This window comes from Pongo pygmaeus, chromosome 1 (assembly GCF_028885625.2).
Source record: "Pongo pygmaeus isolate AG05252 chromosome 1, NHGRI_mPonPyg2-v2.0_pri, whole genome shotgun sequence".
Taxonomy (NCBI): domain Eukaryota; kingdom Metazoa; phylum Chordata; class Mammalia; order Primates; family Hominidae; genus Pongo; species Pongo pygmaeus.
Genome location: NC_072373.2, coordinates 195,856,006 through 195,870,996, shown reverse-complemented (window position 1 = coordinate 195,870,996; position 14,991 = coordinate 195,856,006). Strand labels below are relative to the sequence as shown.

Below are 14,991 nucleotides of genomic sequence, written 5' to 3'. Positions count from 1 at the left end.
CTGGCCCTCCTTCAGCAGCTAATCTCTAATCATCTTTCTGGCACTCACTCCTGTATTTTAACTGCTTGCTTATTTGTCTGTTTTTCCCATATGACCATAAGCTCCATTAAGGGTAGAAACTACATCTTGTTCAGGGCTATTCCTGTGGCGCCTGAAAGTGATAAATGTCTGCTGAATAAATGAATGAGAAGAATTAGCTGACCCAGTGTGGCCCAGAAAAGCAGCCAATCCTGAAGGCTTTTCCTCCTGCCTGGAGGTGACACACCAACCCAAAGGACTGCTCAAGGAGTGGCAAGGGGCTTTCTGGATGGAGACTGCCATCAGCCCTCTCTGGTCTAAGAAGCCTGCAAAGCTATAAGCTCATGATTTGGCATTAGACCTGGGTCCACCACATTTAAGTCCTGTGACCTCAGACAGGTCGTGTAACCTGCCCTGAGCTTTGGCTTTCTCTTCTATTGTAAGGACCAGCCACATTCATGTAAAGCACTCACCCCTTGCCTGACCCACACTGACCACTCAATAAAGCCATCGATACTAGGTTCTGGTTGCCATTTAGCTTCCCAGGAGAGCTCTGTTCTTTGTACTTCCTCTTCCCCCACCCCAGCCTCCACCAAGGTGGCCACCCATAGGAGGCATCAGAAAATGCGGCAGGACTGAAGTTTTTCTGCTGCTGATCAGGAATGACTGGAGCAGAAGGAACATTGTGCCCCTAGGGGAAGGGAAACCAATTATTTGTCAATACCTAACAATAACCACACTCCCGGTTTATTGAGCACATGCTGCGTGCCCGGCGAGCTCCGGACTTCCCTCTCTGGGGGAACCCTGCGTACTGGGAGGCAGAACGGGATACAACGAAACAGGAAGAACGGAGAGCTTGACACCCTCCCCCTCTTCACCCCACCTGGGCCCCTCCAGGAGGGTCCAGGCCCTTACTGTGGGCATCAGGGGGCTGAATCTCCTTTCCACCAGCTGGCCCATCCCTGGAAGGAGCTCAGGCAACCCCTGCTGTCTCCAAACCAAGAGAGTGGGCTCCCGGTCCCTTCTCCCTTCACCCCCGTCCTCCCACACACGGGACGGAGGTGGCCTCTTCTGGAGAGAGCAGCTGGCTCGAGTGCAGTTCTGCCGTTTTATTTTTCCTGGGATATTCAAGGGGATGTGGGAACAGCCACAGGTGTGGTGAAGGGAAGCCCCCATCTCCCCTCCCCAGCCGCTGGGAAAGGGGAGAGGCCCAGGCGCCCTGGTCCTGGGTTGGTCCAGCCACTGTGGTCCCTGGGCCCAGTGGGCAGAGGGCTGAGGATGGAGCCCCTCGGAGGGTGGGGCGGGCTCCTAGGCAGGGTTCGGGATTCTTCATAAAAAGCCACGAAGCTTGATCCCCACGAAGCCCAGCCCCGCGGGGTGGGGGGGGGGGGACGCAGAGCCCAGATGAGGGACCCGGCCCGGCCTGGCCCGTGGGGGGAAAGAATGGCAGAGATGGTGCCCATGGGGAGGAGGTGGGGACAAAGCGTCGGACCAGGTGGGCGGGGGATCCAGGTGAGGGGCACAGGGCGGAGAGGCACGGCCCCCTGCCCAGCCCGGGCGCCTTCGCGTGGGATCAGGAAGGTAAAAAACCCACGAGAGTGTGACGGGCCCGGGGGCCGGGGCGTGCGGTGCCGGTGGGGCGGGCGCACGGGGCGGCCCGCGTTCACAGTGACCTCGACGCTGGGTGTACAGTACGGGTGGAGAACCGCGGGCCCGGGCCGGGCTGGGCGGGCCGGACCGGTCACAGCCTGGTCTGGGCCTCGGGGATGTAGATCTCTATGCTGTCGGCGCTCTCGGTGGCCGAGCTGTGGCGGAAGGAAGCGGCGCGCTTGGCCGCCAGGAGCCGCTTGCGCGCTTCCTGCCGCTGCCGGTCCACGGAGTCCAGGGAGCGCTCCTTCACCGGCACGCCCCGGCCCCGCAGGGGCTTCTTTGGTATCGGCGGAGGGACCTTCTTCTCCTCCTGCGGGGCAGAGGGCGGCGCTGAGCTGGGGCGCCGAACCATCCCAACACCCAGGTGTCCGCCCCCGCACCCCCGCTCCCGGAGTGCTGACGACCGCGTGGCTCCGAACGCGATGGCGCTCAGAATCCGCCACGGATCCCCTGACCTGAAGGCCCAGGTGCTCCTGTTCCGACAAGGTCAAATCTCCACATTTTCCACCAAAGCGCGGCGCGTTCGAGCGTCCCCTGGTGGCGCCATTCTCAACAGCTCCGGGTCGCGACCCGGAGGAGGAGATACCGACCCAGGCTCCGCAATGAGGGTGCACATACCAGGCCTCTGGCCCTCATCGCAGACAAGGTCCAGCGACCTGGCGGCTGAGGGGACCCTCAAGGCTCTGCCCTCGATGCCTAGGCCCGAACTGAGGACAGTCTGTCCTTCTGTAAGGTCTACTTTTGCTTTCTCCAGCTGCAGCCGCCACCACCCCCCCAATCCCGCTCCCCCGCGCTGAGGAAGCCTTGGGGTTCTGGCAGCTCAAGCAGTGAACAGCACTGGGGCCAAGCAGACGGCAGTGGCCACAAGCGTGGTCACTCTGGAAGGGGATGGTCACCTATCACCTGTCCAAGGCTGCCCTTGCTGCCCATGGATCCCTTCCCCTGCCCCCTTGTTCGTCCCACCCTCCACCTCTCTGGGGAGGGCAATTTCCCAGAGTCTGGCCTCTTTGCCTGAAGGGACCCCAGCCCCACCTTAGGCTCCAGGAGTTTCCAGCTGTTGGCCTTGAGTTGCTGTAGCTCCAGGAACTTGAGGGTCACATCCTCGATGGAGAGCTGTAGGAGGTCCCAGAAACCCGCCAGGTCCTGGAAGGTGGGCACAGGGAACGCAGTGGGATCCTGCAACAGAGGAAGATGGAGGTAAAGTGATTGGTCAAGGAGGTCTGAGCCCCAGCCAGGATAAGAGAAAGTCCTATCCACCCTTACTGCCAGGAAGCTCAGCCTGAGAGAGTGGGTGGGGGCTGGGAGACAGGGGGACAAGAAAGAGCCCAGGCCTCCCCTTCTTGTGCACAAACAACTGGTCCTACCTCCACGCACAAGACTCACAGCTACCCCAGCAGGCATGCAGGCCTGGTCTCACCTCCGGTACACACTCACTCTGGGTCACCTGCCTGTCTCACGTCCAGCACACACACACGCTGGGTCACACGTATCTGGTAGGATCTACTGCTATGATCACTCACCATGCTTTGCTGACACAGCCGGAAGAACTGCTGAACCTTCTGGGACAGGAGAAGTTGTGTGCTGCCCACAGCACTGCGGATCTTCTCCAGGACTAGAAAGCAGAAGGAAATTCAGGGAGGGAAATGATGCATCTCCTTCCCCAGCCTCCACTAAGTCTGCCCTGAATGACGCTGACCCCTCGGTTGCTTGGCACTGTGTATCCACCAGTCTCCTCCAGCCCCAGCCCCATCCCATCCTCAAGTTCCTAACAAGTTCTCGCTCCACTACACCAAGACTGTATCCTCAGACACTGATGTTCCCTCCTTCATACAGCCTACATTTCTTGAGTGCTCATCCTCCTTTATCCTTTCTCCCTCCCATATCAGAGAACAGACAGAAACCAGCTCCAGCCTAGCCCTATAGCCTTGGCCAGGGCATTAGCTCAATGACCACCCACTGGCTAAGCTTTGTTCATCACTCGCCAAGTAATTTCATGTTCATAACACATCTTCATAGTCACCGTCCCCTCAACTCAGAGATTCTGGGGGTAAGACTGTGTCTCCCAGTGGATCTGACTTACACGAAGGGCCATGCTCTCCCTCGGGCCAGGGCCACATCTCCCTGGCTGAATCTCCCTCTTCTATGCCTCAGACAGGATCTGACATTGTGAACTGCCTCCCTCTCTGTAATCTTGGTCGCACCACCTGGATCCCCACACCAGTCCAGATCTGAACGGAGTTCCCTTAGTCCCCATAAACTTGGTGATTCGGACTAGCAGCCATCCATAGAAGGCCCAGCCCTTTGGCCTGCAGTGTCTGCAGTCCCAGCCCTGGCCTCTAAAGCTGCACCGTGTGCACCCTGCTCCCTTTCAAGAGCTCCCAGCATGTCTTGCTGCCGACGTTGACCCGCCACGCTCCAGTGCAGAAGACCAGTGAGGCACCAACTGAAGGGGACTCCTGTTACACTGCAGCCACAGCCACCCCCATCAGGGTCTCCTGAGCACACACGAGGCCATGGTCCCCAGAGTCCCCTTGTTCCGATGCCGTGACTCACTCTCCTCGGGTAGCTCATAGTCCTCCGCCTCACGCTCCATCTGCTGGCACCAGTGCTCCAGCTTCTCCACCTCTGCCCGCAGCATCTTGATGAACCACTCGCCGTCCCGTGGGCAGGGGGACGCGCGGCCTGAGTCGGGGAGACTACGTGAACCGCGCTCTATCCAGGAGTCACGGCGGCCGGCCCCGGGGCCGGGGGTGGGGGCGGGGGCAGGGCCGGGCGACCCATCGGTGGCCGGCGGCTCGTACGGCAGTGGGTAGCCCTCGCGGTAGGCCCACTGGCCCTGCGTGTGGACCGTGCGGAAGACTGAGTAGGTGGGGGCCCGGGGCCCAGGCTGGGGCTCAGAGGCATGCCTCTGGAAGGAGCGTCCAAACTGCAGGGCCTTGTCTTCTGTGGCCACCGTGGCCAGGCCTGCCAGGCCCTCCAGCTCCAGGTCTGCCTGCACGCCAGCCGTCACACTGTTGGAGCGCTTGAACCTTGCTCGCCTGGGGAGAGGGGTGGCTGTCATCCCCCATTGCCCAGGCTCATGCCAGCTCTCACCCCCACCCCAAGCAAAAAAAAGGAAGGGAATGAGAAAGGGGACCTACAAAGTGATGGACATTAACCTATGCACTTTAAATATATTGGTCCTTGCAACAGCTACGTACATAATATACCTACCTATTGCACTGCCTCTAGATAGGGGTGATATCCAAGCTATTTAGCAATCAGTTCAGTCCATGGACAGAGCAGATGCTGGCATATACCAGGCAGAGCAGGCACAGACCAAAATGCTGCAGCAGTGCCCTGGAGAGGCTAGATTGTGGGGTGGGCTAGAGGGGTCAGGGAGGAGCCAGGGTGGTGGCTCTTTACCAGTGAAGGCAGAAGGTATTTCAATTTTTTTTTTTTTTTTTTTTGGAGATGGAGTTTTGCTCTTGTTGCCCAGGCTAGAGTGCAATGGCACGATCTCGGCTCACCGCAACCTCCGCCTCCCGGGTTCAAGCGATTCTCCTGCTTCAGCCTCCCGAGTAACTGGGATTACAGGCATGCGCCTTTTGTCTCTTTTTGGAAGAGACAGGGTTTCTCCATGTTGGTCAGGCTAGTCTCAAACTCCCGACCTCAGGTTATCTACGCGCCTTGGCCTCCCAAAGTGCTGGGATTACAGGCGTGAGCCACCGCGCCTGGCCGAAGTATTTCAATATTTTAACAAATTCTATGTCTATGCTAGTGTACACCAGCTGCACTAGAGTGTCCTCAGCTCTACCTAGAGATGAGTAAACTAAGTAAACCCAGCTTCAAAGTAGCAGAGCCAGGATTTGGACTCAGCGCTGCTGGGCTCCACAGTCCAAGCACTTCGCACTGCACCAGCTGCTAGAACATCACAGGAAGAAATGCCTTGGAGCAGCTGGAGGTGGACTGGGCCTGCAGCTGGGAGGACTTCTCTAGGGATCCCGATGGCTCAGCCCAGAGCCTGGCCAGACACAGTAAGTCAGTGCCAGTGGAGCTGAATTAAGTTGTTTGCAGGAATGACATAGGGCCTGGAAATTTCTTGTCTTTGAGTTAATAATATGCAAATCTTATGCAAACCAAAAAGTCAACTGGCCTTGTTCATTTTTTTCCCTGAATTCAGAGTTCTTTTCTATAAAGAAGTCAGTGGCCGCTTAAGATGCATGAGGTTGGGACCAGGCAATACTTTAAGAAGTGGGAGTCAGGAGATGTGGGAGGTGGGGGATAAACAGAAGATCAAGGTTTGGAAATTCAAGGACCACAAAAGAAAAGCCTGTGTGTCCTGAGCTACCTCCACCCCTACATGGTCAGAAGGGATTGTGGGGCCAGCTCTAGGGTCCCTCCACCTCCCCAAGAGACTCTCCCAACCCCTGCAACTTCAGCCTTTCTCTTGCTGCCCAGGCCTTCTCTCCCTGCCTGCCTGCCTACTTCTCTCCAGCTGGCAGGCTGCCTGCTGGGAGCCTGTTGCCATAGAAACCAGGCCCAGAAGGATGCTGCAGGACCCAGGAAGGAGAGATGCACTCATGTGCAGTCTCCAACGAGCCCTATGTCCCAACCCCCACCCAGAGAGGGAGAAGGAGAGAGAATATATCCTCATTGCCTCCCACACAGTCTTCCCCTCAGTGTCTGCCCTGTCCTGCCCTGGTCAAGGCTTGCATCACCATCTGCCCTGATGATTAGACTGGCCTCCTTTCAGATACCTCTGCCTCCATCAGTACCCTGCAGAGGAAGAGCACGGGGCCAGGAGTTAGCTCTGAGTTCTAATGCTGGCTTTGTCACTGTGTGCCTTTGTCACTCACCCTCCATCTAGGTCATCCAATGTGTATATGTGTATGTACTTATAATATATGTATTCGATATAAATATACATACATATATACATCTAAAAATACACATATATATACAATTATAGAAATAGATAAGTAATTGCCAAGGTAGTTCCTCTCTCTAAAATTATATTTTGCATATTTTAAGATCTGGGGCCCTCCCCAGTCCACCCAAGACTGGAATAGTCTTCCTAAAGCTGAGCTCTGCCAAGTCATTCCCCTGCTCAAAACCCTTCCACAGCCCCCTACTACCAACAAGACAAAGTTCAGACTTCCTGTATCAGCATCATCTGAAGCCCTGATGTCCTGGACACAGTCCTCCTCTTCAACCTCATCTACCCCACATTCTCCTTGTTCCCCGAATCAACTATAAGCGATCCTGACTCCAAGCCTTTGCACACGCTATTCCTCTGCCTGAAATGGCCTTCCTCCTCCTGGCTCCTTGTCCATTCCCTGCTTAAGTCCTGTTTCACCCTCCACTGCCCACAAGACCACTCCTGAGTACCACACCTCCCTCAGCAGCCCTCCTGGCTTCAGAGGCAGCCCTGCCGTTCAGGCAGATTGTTCTCTTTCTGGTGAGAGTCTTGACTTGCTTTGAATGTTTTTGTGCCTTTGTGCTCTAGTTAGCTTGTGGCTCCTTCAGAGCTACAGCTGTTGCAAACCACAAAGGTAAGGGAGGGAGTTGCTCCAATAAATATGTGCCTGATGATCTGCCACACCTGCGTGCTTTCCTGTCACCCCTGCTAAACACAGCTCTGTCCTTCGGCACTGCCATGTTTGCTGCCTTCTGCCTGTCCTCTGAGATATCTTGAGAGGATCCCATTCCATCGCGACGGAAACAGCCATACTGCCGGGAACAGAAGGACCAAGTGCCCCAGGCTGCATGCTTCTCAAGCCACTGCCTCAGTGAGCTCTCTCATATGTCTGCCTCAAAGGAGACCAAGGAAGTCGAGGAGCTGATGGGATGACCAGAAGCAGTCCTCACCAACGCTCCTGGCCAGCAGCCAGAGATGTGTACAGCACAAGCAGGAGGCGCTTATCCCTGTGCAAGTGGCATTTAAAACCAGCAGTGTGGGACAAGCTCACCCAAGAAAAGAACAACGGATCCAAGATCCAAACCCCGGGGGAACACGGACATTTCAGGGGTGGGTGGAGACGGTGCAGCTCATAGAGGAGTCTAAGCCAAAAAGGAAAGGGGGAGAAAACCACCAGAAAGTGACATAAAAGCAGAGAGGGGACAGAAAGGTCTCACGAAGGAATGGGCAGCTAACATGGAAAATGCAGCCAGTTAAGAATGAAAGGTGCCCACAGATTTTGCAATCTGGAAGCCACGGGTGATCCAAGCAAGAGTGGGTTTGGTGGAATGTGGGGGCAGATGCAGACTGCAGCAGGTTGTCAGGAGGTGGAGAAAACTAGTCAAGGCAACCCTCAAAAAGCCTGGCTGAGAAGGGAGGAAGACAGAAGAGAATGTACTGTTAAAGAGGGATATTTTGTTTTGGGTGCTTCTTGCTTGCTGTATCCCAAGAGGAAAGAACCTGTGGTGTAGGCAGAATAATAGCCACCAAAGGAATCCACATCCTAATCCCCAGAACCCAGGAATATGTTACCTTCCACGGCAAAAAGGAATTTGCAGATGCGATTAAGTTAAGGATACTAAGAAGAGGAAACTCTCCTGGATTATCCTGGTGTAATCACATTTTATAAATGAAAGAGGGAGGAAGAAGAGTCAGAAAAGAAAATGGAATGACAGAATCAAGGTTGGAATAATGCAACCTAGAGACTCAACCCACCACTGCTGGCGCTGAAGACAGAAGCAAGCTGCAAGCAAAGGAATGCAGATAGCCTCTATAAACTGGGAAAAGGTGACAAATGGATTCTTCCCAGAGCCTCCCAGAGCCCAGTTTGAAACCCCATTGAGACTCTGACCCCCAGAGCCTCCCAGAGCCCAGTTTGAAACCCCATTGAGACTCTGACCCCAGATAATAAATATGTATTGTTTTCCATCACTGAATTTGTGATAATTTGTTTCAGCAGGAATACAACATTAACACAACCTGTAAAGAGAAATGAAGAGAGAGAAGAGAGAAGGAACCAGATATAAGGAGAATAAAAAAGAATAACGTCTTCTAAGCACTTAGTATGTGCCAGGAGAAGCCCTTTCCATGAATAAACATGCTCAATCCTCACAAACAGTCCCACTCTATGGGTGTTAGTGTCAGCCCTACTTGTAGATCAGAAAACCGAGGCTTAGAGGGGTTGACTCCTAAGATGAAGGCAGGGCTGGTGGAAGAGGCAAGGGAAGAGATCTAAGTAAGCTGGGGTTTGGCTTGGAAGTGGACAGAAGTCCCACCAGTTGACCCCAATCATCACAATGAAGTGGGTGATGGGGGGTGGTTATCTGCTGGAGATGTCTGGGGAGTAGGGGAAGGAATGAAAATGAGCAGCTTTGGCTGGGGGCAGCAGAACAGAGTGGTTAGGCCCGTGTGCTCTGGAGCCTTGCCCGGGTCCAAAACCCAGCTCGGTGGCTTGTGCCTCATTTCCCCATCTGTAAATGAGAATGATAATAGTAGCAGTTCATAAGAGTGTTGTGAGATAATATCCATAAAGAACTCAGAACAGCACCCTGCCTGCCCATTGTGTTAGCTATTCTAGAGAAGTAGAATGGTTTGCAGCTCTCACTGAAAAGAAAGAGAGCTGGACAAACACAATCATCGGAATGTAGCACTGAGAACCCGGCTAGGGCATTGTAGTTATTAATTATTATGATTGCTGTTGATCATTTCCATCTGTTCTCCCACAGCACTTTGAATAAAACTCTTTTATACTCCATATCACATTGTATCATGGCTGGTTATTTGCATAAGTGTCTCCTCACTAAATAGGGCAGTTCATCACACTGGTTGGTTGGTTGGTTGGTTGGTTGGTTGGTTGGAAGGAAGGATGGTAGAGACCACTAACTGTCTTCCAAGATCCACTCTCCATTTCCCCCTTAGTAACAGAACCCCACCATTTTATGCTGGACGCATGGCTACTTTGAATAAAGATTCTTTCCCAATCTCCCTACCAACTAAATGTAGCCATGTGCCTAAGTTCTAGCCCATGAGATAAAAGTAGAAGTGGCATGTGCAACTTCCAGAAAGTGTCCTTAAAAGGAGGGCGTATGCCCTTCCTTGTCTCTTCCTCCTTCCCGATCACCACAATGCAGACATGATGGCTGGATCTCAAGCAGCCATTTTGGAACATGAGACCAAAGGGAAGTGCTAAGTGGGGTGGGGGATGAGGAATAAGATAGAAGGCTCCAGGTCCTGACACTGTGGGGCACCTACCAGACCTCAACTAACTCTCCCTGGATTTCCTCTAAGTAAGAGAGAAATAAACTTCTATCATATTTAAATCACTGTTGTTTGGGGGTTTTCTATAACTCACAGTCAAACCCACTCCTAACTATAACAGATGAATTTTTAGAATAGTGAAGTTAAGGGCTTATGTCGCTATTTAGTTTTGGATTTGGCAGTGTTTGCTGTGGTCTCCACCAACAGCTGTCAGCACAGGATAAAAACTGGCTTCAGCTGTGAATTGTCATTAATGCGTAACAATGCGTTCACAATGTTTTCTCCCAAGCCTTTAAATGTGGCTGCAGAAGCCTCCTCCCTTTGAGTGCTCCAAGGTGACAATGATTACATTCCTAATGATTCTGCAAGTTGTTATCATGGTTACTTCAGGGAGAGTTTCCACTGCGATTCTACTTCAGGGAGAGTTTCTACTGTGATTCTCTGGGGGATAACATAAAAGCCTCTGGGTAGAAGCTGGATTATCCCAAGAGACACAGTATCCAAGGAAAGCTCTATATCCAGAAGTTGTCAAGAGGTTTTGCCAGGAGTATTTGGCAGCAGGCTGGAAGGGTGGGAGGGGGAGTGGGCAGGGACGGGGAAGGACGGTGTCATTTCAACTAGGCATAGCCTTCAAACTAGCTTCTACAGAAGCTCCTGTGTGAAGGCATCGAAGAGCCTAAACATATAATCAAGCAGGGGTCACTGAACCCACCACTCCAGCCTGGGGGCTGTGACAGGGATGCCAAGGTGGGGCTAGGGTGGGAGATTCAGGAGGAGTCACGAGGGTCAGTCAGGAACCGTCCTAAAGTTGCAGGCTCAGGAATGGAGGTGGCATCTGCGCCCAGGGCTTTGGGCAGTCAGCTTCTTACTGCTTTTGCAGGATTGTTCTTGGAATATAACTTAATGGGTATGGAAGCTTCCTTCCCAGACCTCAAGGGGCCATTCTTTCAGCACATACCATTCCCAAGCTCCCAAAGCTAGAAATGACCATAATGCTAAGGAAAGCGTAGGCAGGTCTTCCTCCACAGAGTCCTCCAGGTGGCCCTTCGTGGGCACAAGCAGGTATGAGTAAGGTTGTCAGACAAAATATAGGACTCCCAGTTGAATTTGAATTTCAGATAAATACAGATTTTTTACTATGAGTATGTCCCAAATATTGCATGTGACATACTAAAATGCATTCATTGTTTATCTGATCATCAAATTTAACTGGGCATCCTGGTGGTTTTTGTTTCTTTATTTTGGTGGGTTTTGCTGTTGATGTTGTTGGTTTTGTTTTTGCTAAATTTACAATTTAAGATAAGGTCTGTCTGGGAGGAATTAGAGGTGGAAGATACAGGCAGATCCCTATGGTTAGAGAGAGTTGGAGACAAAAATCCCATTTTCTATGACTTCAGAGGGCCCCTTGCTAATATTCAGCAAGACATCTGATGCATCCTTTTATCATGGCCCAGAGTGTGCTGGGTCTAGGGAAACAGGTGCCGTAAGGACATGTTGAGACACGGCTGGTAACTGATTAAGTATGTTCTCTCTCACCACAAGGCCTTAGCATATGCTATTCCTTCTGCCTGGAACCTTATCTCCCATTTTCACTCAGTTAATTTTTGTTCATCCTTCAGATCTTCACCCAAACGTCACTTCCCAGGGAAGCCATGCCTGACCCCTCTGGCAGACTCAAAGCCCCATAGTCTACACTGTCATGGCTCACATGCCTCTCCTTTGCGGCACCCGGCACAGCGGCTACATCATTAATGAGATTCTTAGATTAACTTCGTGGTAAGCTTTGCACGGGCAGGAGCTGTCTCTGGTTCTGCTCACCTTTGCATCCTCAGTGCCCAGCACAGTGTTTGGCAAACAATACAGATCCAATAAATATCTGTGGACAGATGAATCTTGGGGGGGGGGGGTGTGGGGTGTGCAGTGGAGATAGAACTGAAGGGGTGCCAGCCTCCTCCCCTTATATTCTAAGCCAAGTCATCACTGACGCTGGGCAACTGGAAGGACTCACAGACAATTCCCAGACAGAAGGGACAATAAGTCCAAAATCCTCACCCAAGAGGTGAGCAGGGAACACCCTGAAAGGCAGAAGAGAAGAGACCTTTCCTGCCCAACAATTTTTAAAACCAAAGTACAGAGAGAGAAACAGATACTGGGATGAGCGAGACAGCAGTAAGGACAAGAGAGTCAAAGAAAATGGGGCTGGGCTGTGTGTGGCGGGCCAGGCCTGAATGCTGGCCAGGTGAGCTGCTGGAATTCATGGCTCACTTTTATGCACCAGTTGGGGCATGGTGTGTGAGGAGTCAGACTTAAAGTGCCAGGGACATAAGGGACAGAAAGGACTGTGCAGGTGTATGACTAAGGACGCCTGCAGCAGACAGGCCAGGGAGCCCGGCCAAAGGGATGGGCCAGATTTCCCCTCTCCCCACCTGTCACTCCCTCTGAATTCCCAGTGTGATCACCTGTCCCAGGCAATTTGGTTCTTTAGATGCTAATCCAACACCATGTCCTCTCCTCAGCCCGCCACATCAAGACCTCACCAAGCACTTACACAAGAGCAAGGAAGGCCACATTCTCCGCCTGTCCCTGCCCTTCCCTGACTTTCACTCCAAAATGCTGCTCAAATTGGCCCACTTCTGTCTGTATCCACTGCTATCAGCCTTACCCAGACCACTGATCAATACAGTAGACTGAATTAACTTAGGAAGCTCCCACTCACATCCTAAACGCATAGAAATGCTGGGTTTTTAAAAATCAAAAAGGTGTTTTTGCTACAATGCTGGGTTTGAAAATAGGAACAAGAAATTTCCAGGTATCAGAAACAGGAAGGAAATTCAAAGCTCATATAGTGAGAGGGGGTCTAAGCCAAGTGAACCACAGGGAGATCAGACCAGACATATGCTAGAGGCTGGATGAAAACGCTGAGGGAGGATGAGAGGAGAGACCCCAAACCTGTGCAGCAAGGGGAGCTGGAAAGAGACCCTGTGCGCAAAGTTGGCAGCCAAGAAGGTCTGTTTCATTTGCAAACTTGGACTCGAAATGCTCATGCCAGGGATGCAGGAATGTGGCCTGGAAGGAGGATGCTGGGAAATCGGAACATGAAGGCTTCCTTGTGTGGAGGTGTGGGGTTCAAATGAGTATTACCTGTGAAACACAAGAAACCTCAAGCCTCAAGGGGAGATATTAACTTTAAAACTTCAAGCAGTGCTTCAGCATGAAGGAAACTGAACCAGGAGGAAGAAGAGGGCAGTAACAAACAATAGTGAACACACAAATTACGGAAACACGTTTGTAAATCTAAACTGTTAAAGCATAAAAGATACAACAGCAGCTGATTTCACAGAGACTTTTAAAGAGGTATAATCAAACTACTGGATAAACATAACATGGAAGATGGGAGGAGAAAATTAAGAAGGAAATTAAAGTGTTCCAAGATTCTTGTTTTGTGCCTAAGAGGGACAGAAGTACGGACTAATGTTAGACGTTATTAGGAAAATATGAAATTAAGTGTATCTGTCAAATTTTTAAGGGAAATCACTACTAAAATGTAAACTTCCAAACCAGTGGAGAGAAGAAGAGAAATAAAGTAAACTCTATTTACTGTTGATCAGTTCAACATAAGATAAAAAGAGACGGAGAAAGCAAAGAAAAAGCATGTCAACTAGAAAATTTTTAAAGAGATGATAGAAATAAACTCAAATCAGTAATGAAAAAGATATACATGGATTAAATATGTCTAAACTCTAGCTATAAATCGCTTATAAGCAACACATATAGGCCAGGCATGGTGGCTCACTCCTGTAATCCCAACACTTTGGGAGGCTGAGCCGGGCGGATCACGTAAGGTCAGGAGTTCGCGACCAGCCTGGCCAACATGGCGAAACCCCGTCTCTCCTAAAAATACAAAAAAATTAGCCAGGTGTGGTGGCACATGCCTGTAAACCCAGCTACCCAGGTGGCTGAGGCAGAAGAATTGCTAGAACCCAGGAAGCAAGGTTGCAGTGAGCTGAGATCATGCCAATGCACTCCAGCCTGGGTGACAGAGCAAGACTCATCTCAAAAAAATAAAAATAAAAATAAAAAAATAAGCAACACATCTAAAACATAAGGATATAGGAAGGTTGAAAATAAAAGGATGGAAAAAGATGTATTGGAAAATTAACCAAAAGCAAGCAGCCATGGCAATAAAAATCAGGTAAAAAAGACTTCAAGGCAAAAGCCATTAGTAAGGATGAAAAGCAGCCTATTTAATGATAAAAGAGCCAAGCCACCAAGAAGATACAACAATCATAAGCTTGAATGCTTATAAACAGCACACTCTCAAACTGAAGTAAAAATCAACAAAGTTACCAGGGAAAATGACATATCCACAATCATGGTGAGACATTTTTAACACACCTCTCAGAACTGGTAGATCAAATGTACAAAAAAAAAGATAAACATTTGAAAAATATAATTCATAAATTTGGCCATATATGACAGTGGTCCCCAACCTTTTTGGCACCAGGGACTAGTTTTGTGGAAGATAATTTTTCCAGAAGCTGGCTGGGCGCGGTGGCTCACGCCTGTAATCCCAGCACTTTGGGAGGCCGAGGCGGGCGGATCACGAGGTCAGGAGATGGAGACCATCCTGGCTAACATGGTGAAACCCCGTCTCTACTAAAAATACAAAAAAATTAGCCGGGCATGGTAGCGGGCGCCTGTAGTTCCAGCTACTTGGGAGGCTGAGGCAGGAGAATGGCGTGAACCTGGGAGGCGGAGCTTGCAGTGAGCCGAGATCGCGTCACTGCACTCCACCCTGGGCGAGAGCGAGACTCCGCCTCAAAAAAAAAAAAAAAAAAAATTTCCAGAAGCTGCGCGGGGGCGTAGTAGGGGATAGTTTTGGGATGATTCAAGCACATTACATTTATTGGGCATTTTATTTCTACTATTATTATTACATTGTAATATATAATAAAATAATTATTCAACTCATCATAACGTAGAATCAGTAGGAGCCCTGAGCTTGTTTTCCTGCAACTAGACGGTCCCATCTGAGGGTAACGGGAGACAGATTATCAAACATTAGATTCTCATAAGGAGCACACAACCTAGATCCCTCACATATGCACGCAGTTCACAATAGGGTT

At 50.9% G+C, this 14,991-nt stretch overlaps 1 protein-coding gene across 6 annotated transcripts in view; it reads right to left on the bottom strand.

Annotated features, from left to right (window-relative positions):
* Positions 1-1,112: 1,112 nt before the first annotated feature.
* The window catches only part of DLGAP3 (DLG associated protein 3), a 64,566-nt gene continuing 50,687 nt past the window's right edge, over positions 1,113-14,991 (bottom strand). For all 6 annotated transcript variants that reach the window (XM_054496871.2, XM_054496849.2, XM_054496830.2 and 3 more), the window contains 4 exons: positions 4,222-4,706; positions 3,189-3,280; positions 2,701-2,844; positions 1,113-1,978 (listed from right to left, as the gene is read on the bottom strand). In XM_054496871.2, coding sequence (XP_054352846.1) covers positions 1,760-1,978; positions 2,701-2,844; positions 3,189-3,280; positions 4,222-4,706 — 940 coding nt within the window. In that variant the 3' untranslated portion in view covers positions 1,113-1,759. The remainder of the gene's footprint in view (positions 1,979-2,700; positions 2,845-3,188; positions 3,281-4,221; positions 4,707-14,991) is intronic.